The following is a 23,407-nucleotide window of genomic DNA, read 5'->3' as shown; positions in this document are numbered from 1 at the left end:
ATTTGACCCGTCTTGTACCACATTCTGGAACAACCTGCAATTTAGTTTGAGAAGAAAAACTTTTTGTTGTTGTTTTGTTTTCCCCTGAACAAAGAAGAACCTAGAGTCTTTTTTGATTAACGCTGGATTTAAAATACAGATACTTTTGAGCGGTTTGGGGTTTTTTCCCTCCCCTTTGATTTTTTGCTCTTTATTTCGAGAAGTCTCTCACACGTCCATTATTATTATTATTATTATTCCGTCTCTCCACGTAGCTCCGGATCTGAAAACACAGAGGGAGGAAGGACTCAGGACCAAGGACGATGTACCAGAGCCTGGCCATGGCGGCCAACCACGGCCCCCCTGCCGGAGCATATGAGGCAGGCGGCCCTGGTGCCTTCATGCACGGTGCGGGCGCCGCGTCCTCGCCGGTCTATGTGCCCACGCCGCGAGTGCCCTCCTCGGTGCTGGGCTTGTCCTACCTCCAGGGCGGAGGCGGCGGCGCTGCGTCCGCAGCAGCCTCGGGCAGCAGCTCTGGGGCAGCCCCGTCGGGTGCAGGGCCCGGGACGCAGCAGGGCAGCCCGGTGTGGAGTCAGGCGGGAGCCGAGGGCGCTGCCTACACTCCGCCACCCGTGTCACCGCGCTTCTCCTTCCCAGGGACCACTGGGTCTCTGGCCGCCGCTGCAGCCGCTGCTGCAGCCCGCGAAGCCGCAGCCTACAGCTCGGGTGGCGGCGCGGCGGGCGCCGGCCTGGCAGGCCGCGAGCAGTATGGCCGTGCCAGCTTCGCGGGTTCCTACTCCAGCCCGTACCCCGCCTACATGGCCGACGTGGGTGCGTCCTGGGCCGCCGCTGCAGCCGCCTCTGCGGGCCCCTTTGACAGTCCGGTCCTGCACAGTCTGCCTGGACGGGCCAACCCCGCTGCCCGACATCCTAATCTGGGTGAGTGTTCAGCACACAGGGCCGGGACTCAAGGGTCCTCTTTGGGGACGGGGAGCGTTTGCTTTTCTTCCTAGTGTGTGCTCTGGGGCCGGGGTAGGTGTTGCTGGTGGCTGTTGGGTTTCCAAACATGGCAACCTCGGGACTCAGAAGAAGCTGGTGGCAATGAACTGAGGGGGTCATTGCTGTTCTAAAGAGGGCGGTGAGGCCTGAGTGAGTTTCCTTCCCGACACAGACCCAGGTGTCAGACAAGGGGTAGCCCTTACCCCCACCCCGCAGGAGGCCGACTAACTCCCTGATGGGCCAGGAGGGGCAGCCGTTGCAGCTGGATAGACGGCGCCCCTTTCCTCAGGGACCGCCAGGAGCTGATTTACATTGGCTTGTACCCGAGATCTTCTGGGCCATTTGGTGGCCCAGCTGGAGGGTCCCTCCAAGGGACAGATGATTCTCCTGGGCGTGGGCGGGAGGGGGGGCGGCGGTTCACACTGGGAACAAAAGAGGCTGAAGGGGAGATGGGTTGAAGGGGCCCCGGAATTTAAACTGTGCTGGCGGTGCAGACTTGACGCCGACCAGGGTCAGGGCCTAAGGGAAGGGTATACTAGGGCATCCTCCAATTTACAGGGCTGACAGGGGCCAGATTAGAAATAACCTGTGGCTGGCGCCTACGGCTGTTTCCATCAGGACTTGGGTCTTGGGGCAGCAAGCACTAAGCGGCCTCAGCCCTTGGCCTCGGGGAATTTCGGGGTGGGACTTTGTTGGGGGAGTGGGGGTGGGGTCAGACCTTGCTGGCTCCCACTGGGAAGGGTGGGGATGGTCAGTCCTGACCACCGGGTTAACATTTACCGACTGCCTACTAAGTGCTAAATCTTCTACTTTTGTTATCGCTTTGAAGAGCAAAGCTTGGCCCTCCAGTCTTGGGCCAGCTCCCAGAAAGGGTCCTGGCTTTGAAGAGCTTTTAAATTAGGCAGCGAGGGGAGGTCCCCCAGGTGGGGGGGGGGGGGGTCCAGCCAAATCCACATCCCAGGTAAATTGATTAACCAAGGAAGTGGCTCCGCCAGGAGTCCCCAGGCCTCTGAGCTCACAGAGCATCTCCATACAATGGCGGTTCTGGCTGGGCATTCTGGGATGGGGTGGCAGGGGTGGTGTGTGTGTGTGTGTGTGTGTGTGTGTGGAGAGCTCCATGGCCTTGTGTCCTAGCCATTCTGAATTCATTCCATAACTGCCTTTGTTGACTCTAATGTCACCTCAGGAGGAGTGGTCTCTAGAATTCCACTTTCTTCTCACTTTGGTGGAGATGGGGAGGGGAAGAATTTGGTAACTTCTGGACTGAGAATTTGGCCTTTGGTTAAGAAGAAAAGCAAAGGGTACAGTTATAACTCAGCAGCATAGAATCAAGCAAAAATTGTTGTGTTTAAGTGTGCACAGTGGGGGCTTAGGTTTTTAAAAACATAAAACGTACTGTGCAGGAAGTGTTTCCCAAATTCCTGAGTGGTCAAGGGCAAGCTGACCTCCAAAAAGAGCCTGCTGTCCAGAGCTGCGCTCTGGCCCCTGCTCTGTGCTCACCCCTGCATTGACGTGTCACCAGAAGGCAGTTTGTAGGTCTTGGCCTAGTGGTTGGATTCTTCATTCTGCCCCTGGCCAAGTGCTCCAATTGTCAAACTTTGTGAACTGCCAATGTATCTCTGTGCAGTTGAATTTGTTACCATCTTGGTCATGACCGTGTTCTGGAGGTGGCCCTTATCTAAAAGCACCTTAGCTTGCAAGCAGTACCCTTGAGCATGATTTTTAGGTGTATTTCCCATCCTGGGGGCTCCTACTGTGAAAACCCAGCAGGTAACTTGAGAGAGGGTCACACACATTCCATTGGCATTCATTCAGAGCTGAGGATTACATGGTAATCACGTGGAGATAGGAGCACCAGCATTTGAATTTTGGCAAAGCTATATGCAGTTCTAGGTGTCCCATGTCATGTTCTGTGAGATGGAATCATCATCACACAACTTTTAGTGTTATCTTGAATGGGAACGATAAGGTAACATTTGTGAAACACCTGGCATTGGCCCTTCATCCACGACAGTAATTTTATCAGTTGTTCACATGGAATTGCTACTGTCCTCTGGTCCAGGACTAAGGGGTTTCCTGGGACTTGGGGTTTTTGTGCTAAACCTGGGCAGTGCCCGATAGATGAGGCTATGACATGAATGTGGATAAAGGATCCCCTCGTGGTGACATGGTTATGAACTTGAAAGGCAAGGAGGAGAAGCAGAAACGGTTCTTCTGGAAGTCTCCACCTCTATATTGCCATTCACATTTGGTTTTGAGCGGATGAGCTGGTGCTTGCCAGGAAAAGGAACTGCACGTGCACACACACATGCACACACACAAATAAAGCAAAGAGAGAAGCTGGGGTCCATGTTGACTGATATGTGTGTAATGCCTTAAGATATCACAGAATATTGCAGCTTTTATTTAAATAATATATTTGATACTATAGGCAATACCACACAGTCTAATACCCCAAGTCAGAAGTGGCTTAATTTCAATGAGTAGGAATAATACATACCTTTATTTTTCTACCAAATATCAGCATATCATAAGTCAACATCTTGTTAGAGTCCTTATGTTGGTTATTAGAATAAGGCAAAAATCAAAATAACAGAAGCAAGCATGGTCTGTGAAGCCCTGCACTTACATTGGAAAATTGTTCTACCCTGAATTGCAGTGGATGTGAACTTTAATTCATTCCAAGTTCAGTGTGAACAAAAGACTTTGAAACAACTATTGAAATAGTTAATTATGGTGCACTAATGGAATTCTGTATCCTTCTTCCTAGCCAGTACAGAGTCTTACCCATTTTTAAGTGCCTGGCACATGCCGGGCACTTAGCAAATATTTGAGTAGAGATCTAGAAAATAGTTGTCCCAGAACTGTGCCCTGCCTGGTCAAACCACATAGAATGGCTACTTGACTTTTTAAAGCAGCAAACTGGAATACCTAGAGAACAGAGAGCAGCATGGAAGTGGGTTCTGGAAGCCTTGGGGAGCCATTGGGGACACGGACATTTTACATCACAGAACTTTTTGAGTGGACAAGAGCAGCAGAGATGGTAACAGTGCCGAAATATGTGAAAGACAAAAAGAATAGCCTACGACCTTTCAACTTGATGTTGCTCTTAGATGCAAGGTGTAAAAAGGACTCTTCACACAATGGTGGCTTGTCTTCAGAATTAACTGGGTTACATTGCTTTGGAGCCTGTGAAACAGTCGAGGCACTGCTTAACATTTTAAGTGCTGGGATGTGTGTATGTGTGTTTGCATGCGTGTGCACATGTGTGTGGTTTTGTGTCATCACTATCCCAGGATGTTATGAGTACAAGTGTCTCATCCAATTATACAGTGGTTCATGAGCCTAGGCATTTGGAAATACTCATAGAGGTATGAATCTTTGGTTGTATGTATAACATGCCACAAAAGAATTAGTTTTATATCAATGAGTGGTGAGGAAACACTGAAATGGGAATTATTTGTAAATATACATCAGAAGATACAGTGTGATGGTGACAAAATGCATTGAAGTATTTAGCCTTCCCTGGAAAGGCTAGGGAAAGACATTTTACTATGGAATAACAAGTCTCTTGTGTAGTAGAAAAAGAAGCCATTTTATTATTCTTCGAGGACTGAGAAATGTCTCATGTGAAGAGTTGATGAAAACAGCCACATAGTGAAATGTGTGCAAACCATGCAGTGTCACCCACACGTCTTTCAAAGAAGCTTCGCCTCCTTTGGGGTGAGGTGGGAGCACTGCTCAAGGTGTTTGGAGAGTCGGCTGGTGGTGGAGGTCAGTGGAGAGCACTGCAGTATTTCCTGGAATGCTTATCACCTCGGCCAGTTCCTTTCAGTGCCAGTTCATTTATGCAAGGAACTTTGTGAGACCAGCTCTAAAGTAGCTTGTTTGGTTAGAGAAAGATTTGTCAGTTTTCAAGAAAGCTAAAGTTGTTTAACTTTCCGGTTACCACCCCACTGCAGGTCAGTCAGTGTTGGGGCTGCTCTATGGTGCAGAGGTTGACAGCCAGTTACATCAGGAAGGTGTGTTGGAGTGGCCAGGGGCATGTCACTCCTTCAAGTGAGACCTGCCACTTGCCCCATTGTGTCCTATCTGAAGGTCAAGCCACCTCTGCCAGACACCCTCACGGTACCCAGGTGGAGGATGCACAGGAGACAGGTTTAGATAACCTTTTCTTCCATATCCCACTCCATTTTTTTTCTGACTTGAATGCACTAAGAAAACAAACATACTCTGTGGTATGGGGAAACAGGAACTCTGATACTTGTGAGTGGAAATGTAAATTGGTGCAACCTTTCTGTGGAGTCCTTGGAAGGCCCTCAAATTATGAACTCGATAACCTTGATTTTAAGATGTTGACTTCTAGGAATGCAGTCTACAAATAGACACATACTCATGTACTGCAGCACTGTTTGTAATACCAAAATGACCATTAGGAGCCTGCATACCTAGGGTCCTTCCAAGATGTAAGATATGATGTCAGGGCTCAGTGTGATGCTTCAATGGCTAAATCCTCACCTTGTAAGTGCTGGGATCCCACATGAGTGCCAGTTCGTGTCCCAGCTGCTCTGCTTCCCATCCAGCTCTCTGCTTATGGCCTGGGAAAGCAGTAGAGGATGGTCCAAAGCCTTTGGATCCTGCATGCATGTGGGAGACCCACACGAAGCTCCTGAATCTTGACTTTGGATTGGCTCAGCTCCGGCTTTTGTGACCATTTGTGGAGTGAACCAGCTGATGGAAAATCTTTCTGTCTCCTCTCCATAAAACTGATCTGAAGCCAGGAACCAGGAGTTTCTTCTGGGTCTTCCACGTGGGTACAGGGTCCCAATGCTTTGGGCCAGTCTCAACTGTTTTCCCAGGCCACAAGCAGGGAGCTGGAAGGGAAGTGGAACAGCTAGGACATGAACCAACACCCATATGAGATAGGACTTTAGCTGCTAGGCCATCATGCCAAGTCCTCTAATAAATAAAACTTTTTTTAAAAAAATAGCAGTGTACTAATCCAATTAAGTGGGAATTTTATTTAAGATATTAACTATTGGAAAGGCAGTTAACAAAGAAGAGGTAGGACAGAATGAGATCTTCAGTCCACTGGCTCACTCCCTAAATGGTTGCAACTGTCAGGCTGGGCTGTGCCAGGCCATTGCTAGGAGCCAGGAGCTTCATCTGGGTCCCTCATGTGAGTGGCAAGGGTCCAGTTACTTGGGCTGTGCTTTGATGTTTTTCCCAGGTGCATGGGAAATGGAGCAGCAGGGACTGGAATTGGTTGCCCATGTGTGATGCCAGCATTGCAGGCAGAGGCTTAACTCACTGTGGTATAGCACTAGCCCCACTAATTAAGTTTTCAAAAATAAAATGTGATATTCATATTTTAGCTTCCTGAAATGTTTTCTCTTTTCCTTAAAAAGGGGATTCTGTATTTGTAATTATGAATACAGTCAAAACATCGATCATTGCTGTCTGAATTTGGTTTTTACCTATCCTTTAAAAACTCTTAGGAAGCTTTCCTGGGTACCCAAGCCTTTTCAGGCCAGGTAGGTCAGGTAGATCAGCACCCTCCTGGCTGTTGTGCTCACTGAGCTTTTGAATTTCCTTAATCCACAGGAGGTTGTTTTGCTGAGGAGGGAATTCCCTGCTCCTGATCTCAGTGCTGGTCCCAGATGTTAAGTTAGCAGTTGTCAAGTGCTCCCTGACCCCATAGGCTTGCCCTTGGCCTCCTAAGACCCCTGGTAGGCACAGACACTCCAGCTGTACTGGGGCTGCTAGAACAAGCTAGGAAACCACCATGATGGAATTGTTTGAGAACAAGTTGCCTTTCTCCAGGGGTGTATGTGTGTATTTAGTAAGATTTATTTATTTTTATTGGAAAGGCAGATTTACAGAGAAAGACAGAAATACCTTCCATCTGCTAGTTTATTCCCCAAGTGGGCTTAGCCCATCTGAAGCCAGAATCTAGGAGCTTATTCTTGGTCTCCCACATGGATGCAGGGTCCCAAGATTTTGAGCCATCTTCCACTGCTTTCCTAAGTCACAAGTGGGGAGTTGGATAAGTGGAGCAACCAGGACACAAACTGGCACCTGCCCTTTATGGGATCCTGGCATTTGAAGGGGGAGGATTAGCCAGTTGAGCCATTGGGCCAGGAATGAGGTAGGGGACCCCTTCCAGTGTGTTGTTTTAGGACCATGCCCTTTACAAATGTTGTTTCTGTTTGCATAAGAAAAAGCAAAGTTTAGAGACAGTTTTTGCAGAGTTAGGGTTCTGCTTTACATACTTGAAGGGATTGTTTTGACAACTCAAAGAGTTGTGTTTTGGGGACCTCTTTGGTCTATACATCCTCCTCGTGGGAACAAGTACTGCTCTCCTACTTTGCCCTTTGGTGGACCGTGACGTGGTACACTGCAAGAATGGATTACTTGAACAGCTTCATTGGCTGTATATAGAACTGTTCCTTTGTTATCTTCTAAAGAAGAGCAGGGAAAATTATATGAGTGGGATTGCAATAAATATTATCTTGAATCTGTTTCAGTTTCTACAAAGCCAATTGGACTTATACAAAACAAATATGTACATTTTGCAGCCTAGGTGTTTGGATGGTAGTTCATAATGCCTTGGGAGTTGTCGCATGTGTTTTTACCTAGCATCTTATTGTGAATCCCTTGTCATTGTTGGATCCCTTGTCAGGGTGAGTCCTTAGTGACTTAGACTTTAAAACGTCTAGGTAGAGCCTGTGGTCTCCATTTGATGCTCAGAAAAATCTGCCCAAGTCTCTACAGGAAGGAAACAAGGCAGCTGTGGCTTAGAACCCAGGAAGTCCAAGACCTGCTGTGGGTCCCTTCTCCTTTCCCCAACACTTTGTGTTTGCCAAATTTGAGGCAAAGGCATTGGTTGTTTTGGAACCAGAAGGCCTGTGGTGGTTGAAGGATTATGTTGAACCTTAAGATTTTCCATTACTTTTTTTCCACCTGCTTCCTTTCCCTAGGCTAGCTTCTATGTGTTCCTGCTTCACAACAGTTTGCGTCTCCCCAGGCTTAATGTCTGGAGCCACTCTGATCCCACAGGACTCACAGTCAGTCAGGAAATGCGATGTCAGGGACTCCAGCCTTGCACAAACTGCTTTTTCAGGCTGTTGGCTTTAGTGTACACAGAATTAAAGAGAAATTCCTAGGCTTCAGTTCCTCCAAACTAACTCTGAGGAAGCTGCTGGCTGCTTCAAAACAGCAGCCAGATCAGACAACCCTTTGGCATGCAAGATCTGCAGCATATCCTCTGTCTTTTCTCTGAAGATTTCCTTGGTGTAGGGCTGGTGTGATGGCTCAACTGACTAATCCTCCACCTCCTAGCACTGGTGTCTCATATAGACACCAGTTCATGTCCCGGTTGCTCCACATCCCATCCCAATTCCCTGCTTGTGGCTCAGGAAAGCAGTGGCAGACGGCCCCAAAGCCTTGGGACCCTCTGTTTATGTGTGAGACCCAGAGGAGGCTTTTGGCTCCTGTCTTTGGATCGGCTCAGCTTTAGTCATTGCAGCCATTTGGGGAGTGAAACAGAGAGTGGAAAATCTGTCTGTGATTCCCCTCTCTGTAAATCTGCCTTTTCAGTCAAAATAAATAAATCTTTAAAAAGACAAAAACAAGGTTTCAGGAGCATTTGTGGTAGGAGCAGAGAATGTGAGGGAAAGTGGTTTTGATTTTAATACAGTTGAGATTAGGGTCATGGATCAAGAAGCTAAGGAAGCTGCAGGCAGGAAGAGCTGCATCAAAATGGTCTGAGCTGGATGCAGCATCGGATCTGTGGAAGTTTGCTTGCTTCTGGCAGGTAGCCTATGGCTTTATCTATTACTGCTCTGTAATCAGAATTGAGCCAGGGTATTCAAGCTTCTTATCAGAATGAAGGGAATTTGGTTTTCTGGTCCTTAGCATTTTGCAGGAGCCCAAGAACTGACTTGGTATTTGTAAATATATTTTCCTCTTAAAAGAGAAGTCTGATTCTGATAGTAAGTTATTCCATATCACTCAGTTGTTGAAAAGTTTCCGCCAACGGAATTTGAGTTAGCCTTTCGCTTTGTATTGGATAATCACTGCTAGGTTTTATTTTGTTTGAGGAATCAACATGTTATCATTTAAATTTTTAAGGATTATTAAGCCAGGAGCTTTTATACCCCCCCAAATGAGCATCTGATTTTACTTCTTAAGAAATCAGTTCTTAAATTATTTTCTTGATCTTTCTCCTCTGCCTCTGCCACAGTTTAAATCTCCACTTCTACTTCTAGAAATTCAGTCAAACTTTATCACTCCATTTAGAGTTGATCGATAGCAACTGGTGAGCAGGTTAATTATAATCGTAGAATAAACGCTGAAGTCTCAAAGTTCACCCCTTTTGCAGTGTTTCCAAACCCCTCAGGGACCATGCCAAGAGGCACCCATTGACCCATTCCAGGCAGGTGTGGGAGTTTGAACCAGAGGGCAGACAATCGGATCTGACTCAAGACAACTCAATTTGGTTTCTTATCTGCAGCTTGTCCTATCTTATGATGTCTGTCATTTCAGATAAAAAAAAGTTCATCAATTGAGCTGGGAAATGGCAAGTTACATTTTCGTCTGATAAAAGTGTCCTAGTTGTTGTTTTATCAGATTGGGTTAAAATTGCATGTGTCTCTGTCAAGGTCTGCAATGAGCTTTTCAGATATTTTATCAGGTATTAGGAGGGGGGACTTTTTTTCTTTCTTTCTTCGTGGTAGGAAAGAATGACCTGACTTCCAAGATCATAAATCAAGCTGGGTAAAGAGAGGCAATAATACAAGTTGCCCCTCAAAATTGAGTAGGCGGGGAAGAACAAACAACAAATAAAACCTTTCTCTGGCATATAAGGAGAACTTAACTTGACCCTAAATAAAGAATGTGGTTCCCATGGAGCGCATAGTTAGTAGGAAAATACTGCTTATTTAAAAAAAAGAAAACATTTTCCTGGTCAAAATGACTTCACATAAATAAGTAGCATTTTTTCCCCTTCTCCTGAAATAAAATTAGTAAAATTTTAATCCTTTTTATTAAACTTGATTTATGTTTAATGTGAAAAAATGAAAAACTCAGGCAAACCAATGTGCAAATAATTGGTAATCTTACCACCCAAAGATAACCACTGTTAGGCATTAATCCTTGACTTCTTAGTTACTATAATATACAAGCATGAGTATATTTTTAAATAGTCATAAAAGTTACTGTTTAAAGCCACTGCAGCACTGAAGACAGTTTCTTTGAGATTAGTGACCCAGACTGGCTCCCTCAGGACTTATCCCTTAAACAGAGCGAAAGTGGAAAACCCAGCAAAGAACTGCGAGTGGAAGAGAGCCCACTGAGTGCAAGAGCTGGGAGTTAAAACGAGTGTTTGTAGGAAAGTGACAGAGGTTTGAGGTCGGCATGTATCTCAGTTTCAAGCAGATGCTCCCTGCCCTTCGCAGGCTGATGTTTGGTGAAGTTTGACCCACCTTAGCTCTCAACATGCTATTTAGAAGTATAGGGATGCGGTAGCAACCCAGCATCCATGCTGGTAAAAGAGCCCTGCTGTCTGAGGCTGAGGAACCCTGCTCTGTCCCATGCCCTCACTTCTCTGTATGATGGTGGGAGACTCACTAGGCTTATTTTTGCTTTCTCTTCTCTATGGTAAAGACCTCAGATCAGAGACATAGTGAGAAGGGCCACGCCAGAGTCCTTTTGGGATTTGGAAATCTGGCTCCCCAGAAATAGGCTCCTCTGTGAAAATCATTCAGGGTTACCACTGGCAGGGCTGCACATGACCATTTAGCTTACATCGGCTTGCCTGCACAGCACACTCACATATCAAGTGGACATATGAAAACTTAAGGCTGGTTACCTGCCTCACTTTAAGCTATAGGATCTGTGAAGCTTGGGCTTGTTGGACTAATTTGTTCTTTCTTACATATAGCAAAATAGCTAACCTCTAAAACCTAAAGCAAACTTTGAGAAACCATGGGCTAGTGATCTCCAAATGGTCTTAATTTATTGTTCCTTCAGTTTATTAATAAACCCATTCAGTGACCTAGGTTCTTGGTTGTGAAGGAGATTCATAGAGGATAGAGTGGGACAAATAAATGCCAATAGCAGACACATTCTTTGTTTCATCAGTTGGATAGCCAAGATGTTTCTTTCCTATTTCCTGTGAGCTGGGTGCTTGGCTTTAGAGATACAAAATATGCAAGATGGTTTCCGAATGCTAACAGTCTGCTGAGGACATGGAAAGTGAGTGCATCATCTCAGCGCAGGGTAGGAAGAGCTATGATGGGGTGTACCTGCTGCCGTGGGAGCCCTGAGGAGACCTAAGCAAGCCATGACACAGGAAATTGAGACCAGACTTGCTGGAGAAGGGACACTTCTGCTGAGTACTAAAGGATGAGAAGGAGTTTGCCATGTATAGAAGGGACAGTCGCTTTGTAGCTGTAAGGTAAAGTTTACAAGGCTGGAAAGTAAGCAAATGCATCAAGGAGAGTTGAGGTTTGACCTTAGTGGACTAGAAGACTTGAAATTAGAACAGAATTGGGCCCAGCAAGGTGGCCTACTGGCTCAAGTCCTCTGGGATTCCATATGGCCGCCAGTTCTAATCCCAGTAGCCCCACTTCCTATCTAGCTCCCTGCTTGTGGCCTGGAAAAGCAGTAAAGGATGGCCCGAAACCTTGGGACCCTGCACCTGCGTGGCTGACCTGGAGGAAGTTCCTGGTTCCTGACTTCGGATCAGTGCAACACTGGCTGTTGTGGTCACTTGGGGAGTGAATCATCAGATGAAAATGTTCCTCTCTTTCTCTTCTCCTCTCTGTATATCTGACTTTTCAACAAAAATAAATAAATATTAAAAAAAAAAAGAAAGTAGAACAGAATTAGAGTAGCCCTTTGGAGAGATGGCTTTGTTTATGTGAGTAGTATGAAAAGCTCCAAAATTGTGGTCATTGATTTTATTTTTGCATGTTTTATTCAGGGCAGTGCTTGACATCCTGTCCCATACTGCATCGGCTATTCAGAGCAAGAACTCTGATTCGTTTGTAGCCACACACTGCCAGCATTTTCTGGGAGAGTTCTGTGTGTGAACTCTAGAAGCTGGGCGCAGATGGCTATGTGGTTTGTGTACAAGCTGATGGGGAGAGGATGGAAAATGGAGGTGGTTCTAACCCACAGTTCTGGATCCCTGCTCCTCGGAGGGAGAGAAATGAGGAATGAGGCAGGAGGTGGAGCCTTTTGTGGCCCTACCCTCTTCCCTGTGCTTTGTAGGGTCGGAGGGTGGCGGGGCGGCCTTGAATAGGAACAAAGATAATAATCAAAGGAGAAAACACTGGAGGTAAAGTGTGCTTCACCAGAGCCTTCAACACGGGCTGGTGAGCATGCTCACCTCTCAGGAGGTGTGCGGGGCAGCTCGAAGGACTGGAATTCACCTCTCTTGGCATCTCCCTTTCTTTGACTATCGCTCCTTAAGTTCAGTTCTTGCCTTTTAATCCAATTTTTAAATATGGAAATCTTCAACATATATAAAATTAGGGAGTTGAATATCTAGCCCCAGTCTCAAGAAATATCAATCCATGACCACTGCTTCATTCATATCCGGACTCAATTTCCCCTGAACCTGCCATTTTGAAGTAAATTTCAGACAGCATGTCATAACACCTCTAACTGCTCGTTTGTGTCTATCTCTTTTTAAAAGACTTGTTTATTTTTATTGCAAAGTCAGATATACAAAGAGGAGGAGAGACAGAGAGAAAGATCTTCCATCTGCTGATTCACTCCCCAAATGACCGTAATGGCCGGAGCTGAGCTGATCCAAAGCCAGGAGCCAGGAGCCTCTTCCGAGTCTCCCACGCAGGTGCAGGATCCCAAGGCTTTGGGCCACCCTTGACTGCTTTCCCAGGCCACATGCAGGGAGCTGAATGGGAATCAGAGCTGCCAGGATTAGAACTGTGACCAAATGGTATCCCGGCATGTGCAAGGCAACGACTTTAGCCACTAGGCTACTACACAGGGCCCATAAGGTCTCTTTTTAAAAGGTCTCTTTTCAGTTCTGTATTATTAGCCTGAAAAAAAAAATTCACTGGTTACTGTTTTTTTCCATCTAAAATTGATTGATTGATTGAAAGGCAGATTTTACAGAGAAGAGAATGAGAGGTAGGTCTTTCATCTGCTGGTTCATTCCCCAATGGGTGCACTGGCTGGAGCTGAGCTGATCCTTAGTCAGGAGCCAGGAGCTTCTTCCAAGTTCCCCTGTGGGTGCAGAAGCCCAAGGACCTGAGCCACCCATCACTGTTTTCTGAGGCCATAGAAGGGAGACAGATGGAAGTAGAACAACTTAGACTTAAACCAGTGCCTACATGGAATGCTACAGCTGCAGGGAGAGGATTAGTGCGTTACGCCACCATGCTGGCCTCTCATTGATTGTGCTTAATATTTTGAGATGTCCAATCAGTGTTCCCATTTTTCCCAATTCCTTTCACCTTTTGTTCAAATCAGGATCTAAGGAAGGTGCACATGTTGCCTCTGCTGACATCTTTTAAGTTTCTTTTCATCTGTAGGGTTCACCTTCAACCTCTTACGCTTGCAATATGTTGCTAAGGAGATGAGACTTTTTTTGTAACAATTCCAGTGTCTGGGTTTTATTGACTGTTTATTCTGAATACCACTTAACACATTGCTCAGTCTGCTATTTTTCATACACATCTATGATTGGAAAAATAGGCTTGATCACATGCAGGTGGAGGCTTGGATCCCTTGGCGTTGCAAATGATAATGTCCCGACACTGTCATTTCTTCTTTATTTATTAGCTGGAACTGTTCTGTAATAATGAATACGTTTTTAGCTTATCAAATATTTGATTACCCTGAGGTAAAGTTTGTATAGGAAAGGGAGGGTAAATGCATGTTGCTTTCACTTCACTGCTCAAAATAACAAATGAGCACAGCACTCTAGCATCCTTCAAAGATGACTAGGGAAATGGACTTTTACTGTCATTTAAGAACTCCTGGATTTGAACAGATGAGTACAGGATGTGTCTTTAACCCTCTATCCTGATGCTCAGTGTCCTGGCTTTTGCCAGTGGGAACTTGTTCAAATTGGCTCTCGAGAACTTTTGTCAAAATGTTAGTTTAGTAGTTTCCTGCATTTTTGTACTACAAAATGTTCTAAGCTCTACTTATGCATTTTCTCCTCCCAGACCTGAATTTGGCCATTTCCCCAGGAAACTCTGGCTCTTTTTCATGAGGAATGCTCCTTGGAGAACACTCTTGGCGCTCGCTGTCCTACTTGTGCTTATTACCATTGGGTTAGTCACTGAGCAGAGCTAGGAAATACTTCCCCCGCCTACCCCAAAGATAAGATAAACTCTATCATGTGCTAGTACCAATGCTTCCAATTCAAATTTAGGACTAAAGGGATTTTATATCACTGTGCATTTGTTAAAAATTGTAGTAAGATATACTGAACATAAAAGCTGCCATTTTAAACCTTTTAAAGTGCAGAGTTCAGTGGTATTAAACACATGCACATTGCTGTGTAACTGTCACTATCATTTATCTCCAGAAATTTCTCATCTTCCGCAGCTAAAAGTCTACAGCCATTAAATAATCAATCTCTATATTCTCTTTTCCCCACTTCAGACAGCTGCCTCTCTATTTCCTCTCTCTGTACAGTTGACTGCTCTAGGTACCTAGAAGATTTTGTGGTCTTCTGTTCATTTATGTCTGGCTTCTGTCACTTAGGTTCATCCATGTTACAACATGCATCAGAGTTTCTTTCCCTTTCAACAACAAGTCATATTCCACTGTAGGAATAGCCCGCATTTCATCTCTCTGTCCATCAGCTTTCTATGGGCATTTGGGCTGCTTCTGCACTTTGAGTATTACAAGTGGTGCTCCATTTTTACATGGACAGTTACCAATTTGGGCTCCTATCTAATCTTGTAAATATGTATCTAGAGGTAGTATTTCTATATCATACAATAATTCTATGTGGCTTTCAGGAACTGCCAGGCTGTTTTCCACAATGACTAATTTTGCATCCCTATCTAAAATCCCATTCTTAACTCCAGCCTCATTTCTCATTTCCTTTATGCCATGATAGTCACGCAGTCTCAAAGTAATAAAACCAACACTTTCACCCATAGTATGATTGCTAAAACCCATCTTGTGCACCTGTTTTCTAGTTTTTGATTTTGGATTCTTCTTCTGCTACGTGTGTGGGGACGCACGTAACCTGGTGGCCTCTGCCGGGCATCTTGGACATCATCACCTATGTCTTATAGCTTTCCCCACCTTCCCTGTGGTCTCGTTTCCTCTTAAGGTACAAAAGGGCCGATACAACTGGATCTAGATATATAGGGCCTTGGAAATCATGTTGGGAGCTTTGGGACCTAATGAATAGAGGGCAGGTATGATTGGAGCAGCAAATTGGGCATGTGTCCCCTCATAAGGAGTGTATATGCATGTGTCAGAAGAATTATTGGCATGGGAGCTAACTATAGAGAGGTCAGAGGAAAAGCAGTGAGAGGTTTCATCTGGCCTTGAGAATGAGTATGTGATGGCAGAAGACATGGAAGGAAAAGCCAGGAAAAAGCCATGTCCCATTGAGAGAGGAAGACCATGGGGGATGTCACTGTCATTATTCTCTCAAGCATCTCAGACTGCATTGTGAAGAAGAGAAGTGTGGGGGAGCATATGTAAGGTATCTTCCCAGTACCTCATATTGTCCACGTCACACGTGCAGTGACTCACACTCATGTCATCCCCTACCAGAATAACATCTGCATGTGGTTTTTGGGCTGTCCTTCATGCTGTCTGGGCAAGTCATTCCTTGTATTGTAAACCTTCATGCTTAACTGATGCATTCCCTGTGTTGCCGCCGTCCCACAGCGATGGATTTGGTGCACGGAGCTGATAATAACACACATTGACCCTGACTGATGCTCAAAGCCGAAGTTTATTAGTGGCCTCAGACTTTATACACTGAGGGTTATGTGGGTTAAGAGAGAAGGTATTGAGCTTAGCAACAAAACCCATCAACTGTTTCCATACTCTTGTTTGGAACTCCTTTTGTCTTGTATATTCCATCAAGTGTTCTCACACACCTACTGTCCATTCAACTGTTCTCATACAAATGATATCCAGTCAGGTATACAAAAGGTAGCCATTCAGTTGTTCTCATGCAAATATTATCCAATCAACTGTAAACCTGTGCTTGCTGACCCTCTAGGGTCACAATGTCCTCCTACAAATCTCCCCTCTTTGTTTTGTAAAATTAGGCCTGAAAGATGTAGCTAGAGGGAACATGCTCTTGGAAGAGCAGAAAAATGGGGAGAAACAATATTATATATTATACAAAGATGACTTCATCAGGGACCACACACCCTAACTGCCTATCATTCCATTTAACTCCTCAACATCCTTTTTTACCCGGAGAATGACCATTGGCTGCCTATCAGGGATAGGGGCAGGCGATCACTCTGGCTATTCAAGCTGAGAAAGAGGCATAGAGGGGGCCACAGCAGCCAGGTGTTCTCCAGGTGATGCATCTAGGGCTTCTTGGTAGAAGGTAGAAAAATAACAGCTATAATTTCTCCCGAGCTAACACGTTTTTAAATTTAACCTAAATCAGAGTAGCACAGGAACAGTGACAGGATCAACGTTAACATCCATCATATGGAACAGCTGAGTATAAACTTAACATCATAGTTTCTATACAGTTACATCTTGTTTAGCATTAACAGTTTTAAATTGATAAAAGCTTTTCAGGGAGATTCTTAACCCACAATTCAAACTTTGCAGTTTATAGTGATTAAGCATGATTTTTACAGAACTTTGCATTTAACAATTGAAGAGTAGAAGTTTTAGGCAGATGAGCAGGGAAATCCCCAACAACTTAGTGAGTGAGGAAGAATTTAACTCTACATCCTAACCTAATAAAGTCCAGAAAAAGCAAATAGGGAGCCCGAACACTAAGTACATGCTGAGCGATTATAGGTTAATGGCCTTTGTTCTGACTGTTCCAAATGTTCCGTATCCATGTCTCTCTATCTGAAAGCCAAATAGGAAGCCTGATCAGTTAGGTACAAGTTGAGTGATTATCAGTTAGCTGACCTTTATTAGTCTCTGTCTAAAATAATTTTGGGGCTCACAAGCAACCCTAATGGTCAGTATAAGAGAGGGCTGGGAGCCAAGGCTGGAGCTAGGTAAGAACTAGAGAAAGCTCCTCCTCTGAGTCCAGTTGTCTCTGAGTGCCACCCGGGACTCCTGGCTGAAGTTCCAATGTCACCAGACCCTATGACGAGGGTACTGGGCTGCTTCAATCCCATGTGGGAAATTCAATAGGAAAGGACTGACCTCAGAGTTCTCGGCCTCCGAGGGTACTCGCCTTCCCTGTGATCTCCTTGGCAGTCGGGATACGGTTCTCCACGTAGGTATCCACTGCTTCTGCAGCGAAAGCACATGGGAGGCCTCCAGGGGTCTCTGGGACTAGGATACAGAGCTCTTATCCTCCTCTGCCCTGAGATCCCCTCCTGCTCTGTACACACAACCTCCTTTAAGAGAGTGTCAGGGTTGTCCTTGAATCCCACTGCAAATTTCTATGGCTTTTCTAATGTCTAAGGCAGTTAAGAATTTGTTATCTATGAATAATAAGTTACACTTAAAGTCTTCCTCAAACATCCTAAGAAGGTGGAAAATTTCTCTGCACTCCTGACCTGTAGTGGAACAATAGGAATATTAAACTAATTTCGTTTTTCAGTTCTTAGAGGCAGTTCCACTGGGGGTTCCATCTTCTCCAGGGGCAGCGTTGCGTTGAAGGGAGTTGCTGCACTGCCGAGGTCAGATGAGCCATAGAGAAACCACAGTTTTGAGGATCCATGAGGAAATTCCAGGGACAAGAGTATAACCTTTCCCATGGATTACTAGTGCTCCAGAATATCAGTCATTCAGTTGTATTATCAAATACATCATGAGGTCAGGGACAGTTGTGCTTGATGCACCAATCTCTTAGAACCCCCCATGTCACCTGGTGTTGGGAGGGATCTGGCCTCCTTCTCCAATGTTTCCTTGATGGTGATGGATCTTTCAGGATGAGGTCGTGAAGCTGTCTTACTGCACATGCTTCTTCCGGTGAATGGAGTCCAGAGCTTTACATTACAAGTAGGCATCCACATAGGCTGCAGCTCAGTTTCTGGGAAAATAAGCAAACCCTCTTCCCACAGTTAGCAAGGGGTCAGAACCTCTCCACTTGTGAGTGGCTGGGTCCCTCCATTGAACCAAAGGCATCTGTGTTGGGCCTGCAAACGGCCTCCAGTAATGCAGAGCTGGTGCTCACCAGAAGGCAAAATCTAAAGAAAATTTAAGGTGAATAAGACCAAATTGATGCACTCACAGGGTAGCATATTCCCCCCTCTGCTTTTAAAATATAACCTTATTATGTTGGTGTTTCCTTTTTAATTATGTCCCAATCTTGAGGATATTGGGGGAGGCCTTAGATCTGAGCTATCATGTTGCTTACCTTAGGAACAGTAATAAAGTGAAAACTGCTAAATATTAGATTTACAAAAGATTATCCCAAAGGCCTATTTCCTGCTATAAGTGAGACAGGAGTACAGGTTAACAATAAACTTAAATATAAATGTATCAATGATGTAACATTTTGAAAACAACCTATTAGTGATTCAAATTACATAAATCAGAGAAATCTGTGTTAAGTAGTAGTAGTATTGTTGGACAAAGTAAATCAGATTTAGTAACAGTTTAAAATCATGTAGATACTTTTACAATTCTATCAGAAAGCTCTGGGGAGTGGCTGCAGGTTGCCATAGTCCCGAGGCAACCTGCTCTTGTTGATAAACAAACAGCAACACATGATAACAATTTTAAGTAACTTTTACAAAAGACAAAATGTTAAGACACACATGTATGCGTGTGCACACACACAGACACCCACACTTTTGGAGACTTGAAATATTCTCAACCAAGCTTAGTAGTAGCGTTCACCAGAAACCAGTAAGTGAAACGAAATTAAATCAATAGTCTTGAACTAAGAAACTCAGAGAAAAACATTGATCACCGCTATGAAATCCCTCCATCAATTTAAAAATGCAAATTTCAGTCATCCAGTAATATAGCCATCTTAAGAATACATGGTTAACAACCAGATACAACTCTAGAGCTAAATCATTAAAAGCATGCAAACTAAAATTTAAACCTTCACAACTCCATGGATGCATACAACATTTTGACACAATAAAATTTTACTCCATTTTGCATTTGGCAATAATCTTAATGTAATCCAATAGCCTGGTCAACTGTCTCCACAAAACGGGAGATAGATCCATTGGCATTCTTGAGGCCTCGTAAGAATACCAAGGGAAGCCCTGGGATTTGAAACCTTTGAATACTTAAATGCTTTTTTAAAGATAGCTAAAAATATCTGAAAGAAGATTCATTGAAGTTAGCATGATACATTATATATTACAATTGGTTATTGATGTGAAATCACCGAAATATCTTTAAAACAAATGCAAAACCTTGACACATTAAAGGGTGTGAGAGATTTGATAACTAGCCAAAACCACGAGAATTACATTAATACATGCACTTTGTAGACAATGAATAGCACATTAATTTAACTTATACCTTGCAATAATCTAACAGTGTGTTAGAGTTCAATTCTATAGCAAAGTTACGATAAAATTTCACCTTTTGTTTTAAATGTCCCCAAAAAACCATCAAGATTTACAAAAGCCTAGTATCTTCTTTGAAATCCAAGTTCCCAAAAGTTGTGATGAATATGCAGATGAAATCAGTTAAGCTAAACATTTATCACAACAAAAGATCTTGAAATTGGTCATTATTCTGAAATCTAGCCATTAAACTGGAGGCCTGTATTCCAGTTTCCTCAGAATTGTAAAATATTCCAAAAGACATGCAGTTACAACCTGGGTATATTAACACAAAAAACAGCAAACTTTCACTTTATTATGATATAATGCTGTCACCCAAATAATCCTTAAAGCAAGAACATCACTTTGTTAATTTTAAACAATGAAAACTTAATGAGACAGAGAACATAAAAATTAACTTAATATAAAACCTGTACTTAAAATTAGCATACATGATTAAGCAATGCTGTATAGGAAAAAGTGCTATATGAATAACATGCATTCACTACAATTGATTGGAATTTCAGCCTCCAGGATTTACTTACAGGGTGAAGAGCACAGGTGAGGCATTGAGACAGTGGCTGCTTTAAGTTTGATGCTTCTCCACAGACACAAATTGAATAGGATGTTCCTGTTTTGCAAACCTCTGAACGTTTGGGACCTGGGGCTGGCCTCTACAGGAGTCTTCTGCCCACAGGCATCTGCCATCAGGGTCAAATTTAGATTTACATTCTTTTCTTCAGTGTCTGCCTCTATGGCACGTAGGACATATTCCTGGGGAGTGACTGTTAGAAGTATCAACATGGTATCTTTGAGTTGTAGGAAGCATCTGGCAATTTTTTCTAGGGTGTCCTGGCTTGCCACAGTTAAAACATTTAGCATTCATTTGCTTTTGAATGGGAAAAGTTTCAAGTGTTGCTGGGCGGGCATGGTGTTTAAATGTCCCTATGTTATGACAGGCTTTCAGGTAACCCAGAAGATCCTTTCTTTCTTTCATAGGGCAAATAACAGCCTGGCAGTCCTCATTCGCATTGTCAAAGGCCAGTTGCTTTAATAACAATTTCCTAGTGCCTTCTCCCCTAACTTGTTTTTCTATGGAGTTTGTCAAAATCAGCATAAGATTCTCTGGCTCCTTGAATGGCTTGTATAACTGCCTGCAAATTAATTGCCCCCCTCCAGGGAGTAGCTGACCTGATGCTCCTAAGGATCGCAATTTTTCCTTAGCCATATCGCTTCTCCACATTTTCCATTGCAAATATTGAGAAGGAAAAAGCCCTATTTTTGCTATTACTTCAAAATCATAAGGAATCCAGTTTGCTCCCTGGCTCCAGCCATTTAAATATTCCCATACATATGAAGAAGTAGGTCCATAGGACACGCAAGCCTTTTTAAAAGCTGTGATGGCATTAACATCTAGGCTTTCATAGGTAGGTTGATTGTTTTCTTGACTAAGTATGATTGTGATTGGAAAAAGCAATTAGAATTCATGAGGTCTGCGGGGAATATCAGACATTTGGAAATGTCTTTGATCAGATTTAAGAGTGAGATGGCATGGGCTGATGTTTAACTGTTCCTTTATCCCATCCTCATTTACCTCACTAGAGAAATCCTGTGGTTTAACACTAAAAATTTTCTTCTTTTTCTTAGTTCTAATTTTATTTTCAGTCACATTATGGTAACATCTAACATTAGGAGAATCTCTCCTGAGTTTTCTTTTCCTAATTTCCACATCTGCAGCATAAGGCCTTTCTACATCTGTAGTATAAGCCATTTCTTTCCTAGCCACGTTAAGGTGGCGTCTCCCGTTAGGGAAATCTCTCACAGGCTGCTCTTTGCCATCCTCCTCATCTGTACTATGAGGCGTTTCTTTTTTAGCCACATTACGGTAGCGTTTCCTGTTAGGCGGGTCCCTTAAGAATTCCCTTTCTCTTTCTTCCTTGTCCGTATTATGAACCACTTCTTTTTAAGCTACATTTTGGGGGTGTCTCCTCTTAGAGGAGTTTTTTGCAGATTACCCTTCTAAAATTATAGCTGATTAGCTCTAATTAAAGCTGATATAATCCAAAAACTAACTTGAATATCTTCTATCCTTCCGGCCTTTTCACCATTTTTCTGAGTAAAATTCTTAAATCCAGTTTCTAGTGTCCATTCATCTGGAGACCAAGGATTATATTCACCAATAAGCTCTAAATAAGAACGCAATTGCTGCCTAGTTACCTTTGCTCCACTTTTCACTAAAAAGTTCTGCATAAGAGAGATAAAAGACTGTGCTCTACACTGGTTCTGGCCCATTGTCCCACTCACCACTTCCTGTGGGGTCTCCGCTGCACTTTCTCTTCTTTCAAGTCCCTGTTCAGGCACCACTTGTCGCTGTCCTGCAGCAATGGATCTGGTGCACGGAGCTGATAATAACACGCGTGGACCCTGACTGATGCTCAAAGCCGAAGTTTATTAGTGGCCTCAGACTACACACTGAGGGTTATATTGGTTAAGCAAAGAGGTATTGAGCTTAGTAACAAAACCTATCAACTGTTTCCATACTCTTGTTTGGAACTCCTTTTGTCTTGTATATTCCACCAAGTGTTCTCACACACCTACTGTCCATTCAACTGTTCTCATACAAATGATATCCAGTCAGGTATACAAAAGGTGGCCATTCAGTTGTTCTCATGCAAATATTATCCAATCAACTGTAATCCTGTGCTTGCTGACCCTCTAGGGTCACAATGTCCTCCTAACTGTGTGTTGAAGATGGAGGCAAGGAAGGTGAGGAGAAGCGTGTTATGAGAAAAATAAATCCTGGAACAAGCCAAGAATTTTGGATTTGAGATTCCTTATCATTGACCTATCTGGGACCCATATGGAACTCAGACCGACATTTTTTTCCCAGTTGCTTAGTTTGCTGGGTTGAAAAAGGTCTAGAGGACCTGTTGGATAAGGGGCTGAATCAATTTTAAGGAAGACATAGAAGTTGGGTCTGGTGTGGTGGCCTAGCAGCTAAAGTCCTCACCTTGAACATCCCATATGGCCACTGGTTCTAATCCCGGCAGCTCCACTTCCCATTCAGCTCCTTGCTTGTAGCCTGGGAAAGCAGTCGAGGATGGCCCAAAGCCCAAAGCCCAAAGCCTTGGGACTTTGCACCCACATGGGAGACCCAGAAGAAGCTCTGGGATCCTGCCTTTGGATTGGCTCAGCTCCAGCCATTGCAGTCACTTGGGGAGTGAATCATCAGATGGAAGATCTTTGTCTCTTCTCCTTTCTGTATATCTGCCTTTACAATAAAAATAAATCTTTAAAAAATTATAAAAAATAAAAATAAATTAGAAATAGATAAGAAATTAAAAAAAAAAAGACATGGTACAGAATTTCCTATTCTTCCATTTGCCCAGCTTCCTGGACTAATGGGATAGGCACTTGGGGCACTTGTCGGGAGGGCAAAGTGCAAGAACTGGTAACTGCCTTTGACAGGTTGGCTGTTGGAAGAAAGGCAGATTCTATCACATTTCTGGAGAGTCCCCTGGGTTTTACTGCTTAGGCTGCCACGAGTCTTGGTTGTTGTAGGGAAGGCCAAGATAAGTGGAACTTGTGAGCCTGGCTCATGTCTTGGCAGGTCAGGCTTGCTGTAGTGTGTCACGGTGGTTAAGTACATAAAATCAGAGTCTAGGCTCACAGGATGCTGAATGATGTAAGCATCACGGCAGTCCATCTGGTGATTGATAGTCTGCTGTGCTCTATCCATCTTAAGAATT

At 44.0% G+C, this 23,407-nt stretch overlaps 1 protein-coding gene across 4 annotated transcripts in view; it reads left to right on the top strand.

The window, feature by feature from the left end:
• Window positions 1-292: 292 nt before the first annotated feature.
• Window positions 293-23,407, top strand: part of GATA4 (GATA binding protein 4) — a 56,792-nt gene continuing 33,677 nt past the window's right edge. For 2 of the 4 annotated variants that reach the window (XM_040966009.1, XM_040966007.1), the window contains exon 1: window positions 293-918. In XM_040966009.1, coding sequence (XP_040821943.1) covers window positions 303-918 — 616 coding nt within the window. In that variant the 5' untranslated portion in view covers window positions 293-302. The remainder of the gene's footprint in view (window positions 919-23,407) is intronic. The other 2 variants (XM_040966006.1, XM_040966008.1) reach the window with 2 other exon arrangements.

This window comes from Ochotona curzoniae, unplaced genomic scaffold, assembly GCF_017591425.1.
Source record: "Ochotona curzoniae isolate NIBS_2020 unplaced genomic scaffold, NIBS_Ocur_1.0 scaffold_4505, whole genome shotgun sequence".
Lineage (NCBI taxonomy): Eukaryota > Metazoa > Chordata > Mammalia > Lagomorpha > Ochotonidae > Ochotona > Ochotona curzoniae.
This window is presented reverse-complemented; position numbering and strand designations above follow the sequence as displayed.